At 35.1% G+C, this 11,205-nt stretch overlaps 1 protein-coding gene across 1 annotated transcript; it reads right to left on the reverse strand.

Annotated features, from left to right (window-relative positions):
* Positions 1 to 3,978: 3,978 nt before the first annotated feature.
* Positions 3,979 to 5,139, reverse strand: LOC122588941 (F-box/kelch-repeat protein At3g06240-like). The gene has a single exon (XM_043761164.1). The coding sequence runs from the start codon at positions 5,137 to 5,139 to the stop codon at positions 3,979 to 3,981; it is 1,161 nt and encodes a 386-aa protein (XP_043617099.1).
* Positions 5,140 to 11,205: the final 6,066 nt, after the last annotated feature.

The raw sequence follows: 11,205 nt of genomic DNA on the forward strand, positions 1-11,205 counted from the left end.
ATTCTCATTAGCCAATTTGGTTCTCTTAATGTCCATTACTTCATTTTGTACCCAAAGAGTGGCAAGAAAGCCAGCTGACAATGTATAGGACACTAACTATGAGAAAACATAACATAATGGTATGTTTTGACCCACTTATAAACAGATACTATCATTTAATTAGATTGGAAGAAAACCAGCATGTTAAACGATCCCTAAGCTTTTAAAAGACTCAGTAATCAGCATACAGAGCAACGGAAAAAAAAAATGATTTAGAAAAAAAAGTGTCTAGAATGTCAAATGCCTCATCTAATGCTGGACATAAACAAATAACGTAGACTAAGCAAATTACGTGATGGCCCGGCTAATGTATTGCCGCTTTTAATTATAGCTTCCAATTTGATTATTCATATACAAATACTGCTAACTCCATCAAGAGATGTTATCAGTTATCACAATTGATAGCTTGCGTTGCGTGCTACCGGCCAAACGAGACTTTCAATATACTGAGCAACTATAGTTGATGAGTAAACTGGTCTGATAACGTTAAACAGTTTAGATACGGCTGCATTTGGATCGTACGGAGCTAAAGTATGATCATGTCGGAAAATGAACTTACCGTTTAAAGTGAATCCAATCGGAATAATATCACCACTAAACCCGGATAACACATGTAGTTTCATCCAAGAACCAGCCACCTTATACTTATCCATCACCCACACCTCACAATCACCATCTTTGACGTGGGAAATCACACAAAGTTTCCGAGACAAAACTCCCAAAGAATTTCTTTGATTACTTTGTATAGCATCTGGAAGCAATATCTCACTAGATGTTTCGAGATTCAGATCATATGCCATTATCGTTTGAAGTGTCTTATCCGTATCAATAGAACAAAGCCAATGAACATGGCCATCATATCCATCCACATACGCTTCGTTGGTGGGGTAGTAAATATATTTAATATGGGAAGAAATTCTCCAATCAGAGCACGCAGACTAACATAGATGAATGTTATCTTAACAACTTTGTAATCACCAGTTTTGGGATCAAATCCAAACCGAAAAGTGTAATTAACATATTTGGGGTAGTCTTCACTTGTAGTATACGGTGGGAGAGCTTTTAAGACTGAGAGAGATGGGTTCCAGATACGAAGGGCATGAGGTTGGATAACGTAACTAGCAAAGCATATCAAGCCATTGACCGAACCGATAACAGTATTTCTCCAGGTGGGTATTTGATTAGATAAGTGAGGTCTTCCCAAGGAGATCGAGAGGGGTGGACAGTACTAAATGGTTTGCTTTGTGAGAAAACTTTATGGTAAAAGACCACAAGAATTTCGTCGTCATTGGTGTTATTGATTGAATGGTCGAGATGAGATTGGATAAAGGAGGAATGGGACAAGAGGGCATTTCAGGTTTTAGAGAGGGTCCTCATTTGAGCGAGCTGTTTAGCACGTAAACGAATGAATATGTAGCTTAATAACACATCCTCAGGGATATTAGCTGCCGATAATGAAGGCTTTTCTTCTACACACTTAATAATTGTGGAAGATGTGGATGAACAAGTACCCATTGATGAGCAACCATGTACAAAAAGGAAAGTACGATAGTCAACCGTGTACAAATTTGAAAAGTATGTTGGTCATACAGCTTAGTTTTCTGGTTTGATGAGCAACCATGTACAAAAAGGAAAGTACGATGGTCATCCAGTGACTTAACCTTAAAAGAAAATACGTTTAACCGGCTATCACTGGTCAACCGGTCAACTTTTGGTCAACCATGTACAAATTTGAAAAGTATGTTGGTTATACAACTTAGTTTTCTGATTTGATGGGCAACCGTGTAAAAGAAAGAAAGTACGATGGTCATCCAGTGACTTTTCAAGTTCAGAACCTTTTAAACCAATTAGGCCGGTTCTTATAAGGGAGTCCCGGGGGAGTCCTTGAAGACTAGGACGTAAGACGCTATTGTCACGGAGCGTCCAAATTGGGAGTCTTCATCCGAGAGTCCTCACAAGGACTACGAAGGACGCACAAGAGTGGGACCAAAATGCAACAGAGAGAGGGAGAAAGTAAAGAGGTGAGACCAAGATCTAGAGAAGCTTGCCTTTATAGGCAGAGAGAGTCTTGAGGAGAGTCCTGAGGGGAGTCCTGTTGACGTGGTACGTAGTCATGACTCTTGAGGACTCCTTCTATTATAAGAACCGGCCTTAGTCCTATAAAATAAGATTCGGCAGAAATGTGGACTTACGAAGTACTATCATCCGTTTTTACTTGAGTAATAATAAATACACTAATAAATAAACTCGTGATAGGATACAACTAATATACACCAAAATTAAAAGAAGCCCAATTGGGCTCAGGAGTCAAAATCAGCACATTATTCGTTATCAGGTGCCTTTTTTAATGTATTAACTAGTTGTTACGCCTCATACTGTATTGTAATTGTTGTGAACTTCTACATACACGCATCATAATTCTGAAATTGTGGTCTTTGTCGGCATATTCTTCGTAAGACTTCTAATAATCTTGACCTGATGGTTTTTCTCATGAACTGGTTCCACTTGTTGGACTTGCAAATAGATGTGAAACTAAATTGTCATATTCCTCAGAAGACTTCCAATAATTTTCAACACCTGCACTCTCTTGTGGTGGTGTTGGGAACTTAATAATGAAGCTGTTACTCCGTTTATTTTGTTAATCCAATCCGTTTGTTTCAGTGAACTTCTGCAAGTGTATAACCAATGACACAACTTTTAAAAGTTATAGGTAGAGGTGGCAAAATGGATGCCACAAAGAACAGGTCAAAACTGGTAATTCTCCTAAAATCCAATTTGGCAATTCCAAAAACTTTGTGGAAAAAGGTTTTGTGCTACCCAACCCGCGTATAGCTATACTAATGATTTATTTCAAAGTGGTTTTGACCCGGTATCCAAACCCCCCGCATAATGTTTTGATTACTTACGCGTGTTATCCTGCCTCGAGACATGTCACCTAATAGACAATTGATTTCGTGAAAAGGCCCCAAGTTGTTATTTGTCTTATTACATATGAGTCTGTTTTGACACAACATATAACATTCAAGTAGAATTTATATATACGACCTATAACATATGATGAATCCTTATTAAAAACGAAATGTATTTTTCGGTCTACTTTGTTAGTTTAAGGGATCAACAAAACACATAATCATAGAGCTCCATTAATGGTAAGATTTATGTATCTTACTGATCACGCTTTTTGCTGTCGTCTACTTTTCTCGTAGGAAATTTAGCTTTTCATAATTATTTGTTGTCTGCAACGTCATGAAAGAAAAAGTTGCATCACATACAATTTCACAATCTCAATACGTTGTTGAAGCAGAAGAAACAATTTTACATAACTCGCTAATTCGGCTTCCACAGGCCATAACTCGCTAACTAATTATACATAACGAAGTATACTTAATTCACTAATTCGGTAATATATTTCTCGATGTTCAACTTTTATATAATTAATATAACTACGGTTTTTAGAAGTGTTTATTTAGACTAACTTTTTATACTTGTAGGCTCCAACTAAAATAAACTTATAGTTTCTTGAATAAGTTTATGGTATATTGATAACAACATGTCTCTCTGACTGAGTAGTTTTGACTATCATTCGTACCGCACATGCCAAATCTTCTACTCATTAGTGATACCAGAATATAAGTCAAGACAGCTAGCGTTTAATATATTCTTACTGAAAATGCAAAGAAAAAAAGAAAACTATCGATGAAATTAGAAAGGAAGATAAACCAGCGTGAGCAAATGTGAAACCATGGGTAAGCTTTATAGCGATTCAGCAAAATTTACAGAAAGAAAAATTAAGTCGAAAATTTCAAGTAAATGCCTCATATGAACAAATAAAGTAGACTGATCGAGCAAATCACATGCATGATGTCTCTTTTAGAGCTTCTAATCTTTTGATCATTCAAATCCAATTATGTATTGCTTCACTGCATTCAAGAGATGCTATCACAATTTATGCTTCACGTTGACCGGCCAAACCAGACTGTCAATATACTGAGCAACTCTGGTTGATGAGTGAACTGGTTTCATAGCCTTAAACAGTTTAGATGCGGCTGCATTTGGATCATACAGAGCTAGAGTGCGATCATGTCCGAAAAGGAACTTCCCGTTCAAAGTGAATCCAATCGGAATAATATCACCACTATACCCGGATAACACATGTAGTTTTATCCATGAGCTAGCCACCTTATACTTATCCATCACCCACACCTCACAATCATAACCATCATAGTAGTTGCAAGATATCACACAAAGATTTCGGGACAATAATCCCAAAGCTTTTCTCCTTCCGCAATTGCTTCGTATACAGTCTGGAAGCAATATCTCACTAAAAATTTCAAGATTTAAATCAAATGCTATTATTGTATGAAGCATGTGCTTCGTATCAACATAACAAAGCCAATGAACATGGCCATCGTATCCATCCACGTGAACTTTATCGAGGTCTTGAATACGTTTAATATGGGATGGAAACCTTTCGGTGATGAATTCCCAAGAATCCTTTCGCATACTATACACCTCTACGGGAAGAAATTCTTCAGTCATAAAGTTCAGACTATCAAACCTGGTTGCTATCTTAACAACTTTATAATCACTAGTTTTGGGATCAAATCCAAACCGAAAGGAGGGTACGGGGTCGTATACACCAATATCAATATAGGGTGGGAGAGCCGTTGTGGCTGAGAGAGAAGGGTTCCAGATGCGAAGGGAATGAATATGGTAGTATGAGTAATACTTAAGGTAGCATATCAAGCCATTAACGGAACCAATAATACTGTTGTATCCAGGTAAGGGTTTGATTAGATTAGTGAGGTCTTCACTAGGAGATCCTGAGGGGTGGGCGGTACACGGTTCCCTGTGTGAAAAATCTACATTGTAAAAGAACACAAGAATTTCGTCTTCGTTGGTATTGATTGAACGGTCGAGATGAGATTGGATAAAGGAAGGATGGGACAAGAGGGCATTCCAGGTTTTAGAGAGGGATCTCATTTGAGCAAGCTGTTTTGCTGGTAATCGAATGCATATGTTGCTTAATAACACATCCTCGGGGATATTAATATTACTATTAGCTGCTGATAATAGAGGCTTTTTTCTTACACGCTTCATAATTGTTGAACAAGTACTCATACTTAATTGTTAATTAACGTCGATCTTAATTCAATAACAAATTCTGGAAAGGTTCCTGTATGCACGTTATAATAATAGAATCAATTAGGAGCCAAATCCATATAAAAAAAGATCAACATTAGAATTAACTGATTTATAAGAATCGTTAACATATATATATATGAACGAATCAGATATACGTAAACCAGCTTGATAAAAATATAATTGAAATTAACCTAACAATAATTGCTTGTATGTGAAGGAGGCGGCCACGCAAGGATTGATGATATAGAGAAGCTCAGTGGTTTGGTGTTTATAGCATTAATAATAATAATAATAATGCTCGTAATAATAGTTTGAGAATAGCTATACACTCATCCTCCATTTAAGATTACGTTTCCCTTTGGCCCAATTAAGCCCGACTGTAAACGCTTAATATCAATGTGTATGAGATACTGGTGTTTAAACCTGTCTATCAGACGGATGGTCTCAAAATATATAAATCAAAATTTTTAAAAAAACTTTAAAGTATGTTAAATAAAAACTAAATAAAATTCAAATAGTTAATGTACAAATTAAAGAACGAAATATATGAATATTAACTCCATATTAGTATGGTATCCAGTTAACCTTTTTTTTTTGTAATAATTAGTTAAATAAAAAAAAGGATAATGACACCGAAGTCTAACCAATCATGACCAAAAGGTTATGTAATGTAACTAACTACTCAACTAGTTATGTAGTGTAACCACCTTTATTTTTGGGTTATGTTATGTAACCAACTATTACCAAAAGGTTATGTAATGTAACCAACTACGCAACTAGCTATGTAGTGTAATCATCTTTGTTTATAGGGTTATTATGTCATGTAAAATGGTTTTTTACTGATCAACTAGCTATGTAGTGTAACCACCTTTAAGTGTCGTCCGTCGAAAGAACCCTGGTTGTCGAACCGGGGTCATCACCATGTGTTGCCCGATTCGCATTGCGAGATTAACGGGAATAACGGCCATAATCGCAACACTCTCGACTGCGTTTTAGTAAATATATATTACTATATATTACCTTTACACCCATTTTGTGTAACCATTTCATTTTTACACAAACTAAACCATTTTATACCCATTTTCTCTAAAAAATCTCAGTTTTCTTTGAAATCAAATTATGTCTTCCACATCATCGGTTGCTCCTGCTAGCCAAAATGAGTCTACAACTAGTTCCAGTTCGGATAAGTACGATGACGCAGTCGAGAGTGTTGTGATTATGGCCGTTAATCTCGCAATATGAGTCGGTCAAGACGTGGTGATGGCCTCGGTTCGGCAACCGGGGTTCTTTCGAAGGACGACACTTAAAGGTGGTTACATTACATAGCTAGTTGATCATGTAAAAAAACCAATTTACATGACATAACCAAAACAATAAAGGTGGTTACACTACATAGCTAGTTAAGTAGTTGGTTACATTACATAACCTTTTAGTAATAGTTGGTTACATGACATAACCCAAAAAACAAAAGTAGTTACACTACATAGCTAGTTGAGTAGCTGGTTACATTACATAACCTTTTGGTCATAGTTGGTTATACTCCGGTGCCATTATCCCAATAAATAAATTGCAGTTTGAAGAAAGAAAGAAGAAAAGATGTTAGATGATGAAGGAGGTGAAGAAAAGCAGTTTGATCTTTCGATTTCCTTAAGTTCTAACGAAATACAAATTCTTACCCCTATAATGGAAAACAAATTAAATTAAAAGAGATGAATAATAATAATAACATTAGAATTCAATGTCAAATAATAATGATTAAACACAATATATATATATATATGTAGTAAATATATATATATATATATATATGTAGGGGGGCCTTATTTTGAGAACTCATTTTTTTGTAAGAACCTTGAGAACTCTTGAATTATGTATTGAATCACATGTTTTTTTTATTCATTCACATGTAAAACGTTATAAAAATACATGTTATAGAAGAAAGTTTTTTTCAAAGCCTTACATATACTCATTTGTTAACATGTGAACGAAAACGTGAGCATATTCATTCACAAGTTCACAAAAGGCTATTTTGAAAGTTTTTTTAAAAAGTTTCTTATACAACATACTTTTTTATGTCATTTCACATGTGAATGACCAAAAAAACATGTGAACAAATATATTATTTAAGAGTTCTCATAAATCTTACAAAATAAATGGTTCTTAAAATAAGGAAACTAGGTATATATATATATATTTTTTTTGTTGTTGGGTAAGTCGAACTTATTTTTTGTTGGAAATTCGTGAGGTAGCCGAATTTTTTTTTTGAGAATTCGTGAGGAGTATTTTATCCTAGAACTTAATTAAAAGAGATGAATAATAATAATAACATAAGAATTCAATGTCAAATAATAATGAATAACATGAGCAAAAAATATATATATATAACCCTTTATGTTTGTTGGGTAAGTCGAACTTATTTTTATTGAAATTCGTGAGGTAGTCAAACTTTTTTTTTTTGTGAGAATTCGCGAGGGTTTATTTATTAGGTTGTATATATATATATATATAATATTTTTGAGAGTTTTAAGCATAAAAAGATTTGTTTTTTATTTTTTAATAAAATATAGGTTGACCTAGAAAATTTTTAAAAAATATAAAAAAATAGAGGATTAATTAGGATGAAGTATTAGACTCACAAAGGAGAATTAGAGGTGTCAAATGTACCCTAAGCTCCTCTTTTAATTATATTATAGATGAATCTAAGTTTTTTTTTAATTTCTATATATATCTAAACAGTAAGAATCCTAAACTTCTGAAGTCTTCTATTAATCTAAAACTAGCCTTAAACATTGTCATATAGGATAAAACTCTAAGTGGCATATCCACATTTTTTTTACAATTAAATAAAAACTATATAATACAAAAACTATAAAAAGAATTGGTAAATTTCAAATTATGCAAAGATATAAAAAGATACATGAAAAATAGATTTTGATTTAATGAATAAAATCTTAAATTTGTCATTCTTATTATGAAAAGAATTGGTAAATCCCTATTTTTCCACTAAATTGAGTTGCGTCGATTCAAATATAATATAGTATTACTATAGTTATAGATTTCTAACCGCTTATACAACCGTACCAATAGGGATGTTATTGACCCAAGCCGAGCTCGAGCTCAACATGGCTAGAGCTCGGCTCGATAGCTCATCGAGCTTTAAGCGTGTAGGCTCGAGATCGACTCATTATACCTACAATATGGCTTGAGCTCGACTCAAAAAGCTCGAAAAAGGCTCGATCTTGGCTTGTATATATAAACATAGCTCGAGCTCGACTCAAAACTCAACTTGAAAAGCTTGAAATACACTAATAGCCCTCATAGAATTCGAACTTTACTATTTAACAATTACATATATAAATATATACATAATATATTAAAAGTTTAAAAAATTCGATAAGTATTCAAGCTGAATTATGTAAAGATTGAGCCTGACTCTATAACTATATCGAGCCTGAATATAGGCATCGAGCTCGAGAATAGTCGAGCTCAAGTTGCATGAAAAAAGCTCGCTCGATGGCAGCCCGACGTACCAATGTAGTACCATATGTCCATATGCATGTTCCTTCTCAAATAATTAGCTGTCAACGGTACGTGGTAGGTATAAATATTAGGGATTGTCTAAAATTTAGAGTAAATTACACTTTTTGTCCCTAAAGTTGACACGTTTTTCACTTTTGATCTCTAAATATTAAAAATTGCAATTTTGACTTTAAAGTTGGCCATTTTTTTTCCAATAATCGTCCTTTGGCCATATGGCGTTAAAAAATTATCGTTAACGTACGCACGTCCTAGACACGTGAGGGCACTAATGTCATTTCACCTTACACCGAGGGACGGAAAGTGAAAAAATAGCTACTTGAGGGACGAAAAATGAAAATCATACAAATAAATTTATCCTTCCATTATTTCTTTTCCCGATCATTTTTACCGATGGAACTTTCCGACTAGACATTTATTTTCCGATGTTACTTAATAAAAACTCGACGTTGAATCCAAATCTAAACTACAAACAAAATTATTTACTAAAATTCATGACATTCAAAACACAACCAATCAACCAAATTATAATTCAGACATGTCAGTCATTTTTTTTTCTTTTCTAAATTTTGATTTTAATTGAAAGGGGGACGGTGGATGGTGGTGATTCTAGGTGACGGCGGTTGGTTGGTGGAGATTCTAGGAGACGGCGGTTGGTTGTTGGTAACTGTGGACGCCGGTGGTTGGAGGTGACTGTAGACAGCGGTGTTTGGTGGTAACTTTAGGCAGCGGTGGTTGGTGGTGATTGTAGGCGACGGTGGCCAAAGATGATTGTAGTGGCGGTGGTTGGTGGCCGTGGGTGGGGGTAGGCAGAGGTGGCTCGTGGTGGTTACAGATGGCGGTGGATGGTGGTGATTACAGACGGCAGTTGCTAGTGGTGGCGGCTTTTGGTGGTGGTTATTAGGTGATGTTGATTGGAGAGGCTTAGAAGTAAAGGGGAAATAAATGTCTAGTCGAAAAATTCCATCGGAAAAGATGATCGGAGAAGATGACGGAAAAGAAAGAATGAAATAATAAATTTATTTGTATAATTTTCATTTTTCGTCGCTCAAATATCTATTTTTTCACTTTTTGTCCCTCGGTGTAAGGTGAAATGACATTAGTGCCCACACGTGCGTACGTTAACGGCCATTTTTTAACGCCGTATGGCCAAAGGACGATTGTTGAAAAAATTGGCCAACTTTAAGATCAAAATTGTAATTTTTAAAGTTTAGGGATCAAAAGTGAATAACGTGCCAACTTCAATGACGAAAAGTGTAATTTACTCTGAAATTTATAACATGCTACAGTGTAAAAACTGGCTCAGGCATTTAATTTTTACACGCTCGATTCGAGTCTTTAGCCATATGTGGTAGGTATAAACCTTAGCTAGAGTTCGAGTTTTTACACTGAATGTGTCCATTCATTCACGGAAACGTAAACAAAAAGTCAATTTTGCCCTCATTTTATGAACCTATAAATGTCCTTTGAAAAAGAATATACATCTCGAGTTTTTTCAATAAGATGATGATGAACTCTTACTTTCACCCTCCCAATCTAAGTTAAATTAAAGCCAAAGAAAGAAAAAATAAATAAATAATCAACGCCATTCATCGAAATACACCAACCCATCTTCATGAATTCCGCCATTCAGAGTCGGCTCAACGTGTGTTTAAGATACACCAACGACCTTCCTTTTAAAATCTCTAACAAAATTCTCCTCTTTTATTCGGACATAAGATACAACTTCAAAGTTCAAAACCAAATAATGAGACGGCGATGTAGTAAACAGAATAAACACATAAATAAGTTACGTGAGATAAATCATTACTATTAATCAAAATCAAATCAATACATAGAGTTGAAAGATAATGTGTTTAAGATAAACTAAAAGAAACCATAGAATAAAGATGAGACAATAATATCTCATTGAAGAATTCATTTGTAACACCCCAACAAGGCGGAATCATGGGGTGTCACAAGAAAAGCACAGCACGACATGGAAATTATGTAGAGTAAACTAAATGCATAAAAGGACCAAGTAAATCCATACGAACCATTTAATAATGCAAGCAACCGGACCACATCTAAGCATAAACCCTAATCAGGAATAATGAATCACGGATCCAAGAAGTCCAAGTCCAAATCCAATTCTAGCAAAATCAGGCAATCAATCATCCAATACATCTTTGAGCTAACCTGTCACCTGAAAAGTGTACTAACACGCGTCAACATAAAATTGGTGAGTTCGTAGGGACAAGTAACAGGAAATAAGTGTGTCGGGATACAACCGTTAACGATATACAAGGATTAGAATACCTAATCACGATCCAAGGAAACCCTAAAAGGATTTCACGTTATCACAAATCAATACAAGTCAATACAAGTCAACGTCCAATAATCGTCCATATATAATATCGTCCAATACGCGGATTAAATAACCCGTATCCACGGTTATGATCATGCCGGGTGTGGATTCGTCAATCCACCGTTCACGTCCACGTC

This window comes from Erigeron canadensis, chromosome 1 (genome assembly GCF_010389155.1).
Source record: "Erigeron canadensis isolate Cc75 chromosome 1, C_canadensis_v1, whole genome shotgun sequence".
Lineage (NCBI taxonomy): Eukaryota > Viridiplantae > Streptophyta > Magnoliopsida > Asterales > Asteraceae > Erigeron > Erigeron canadensis.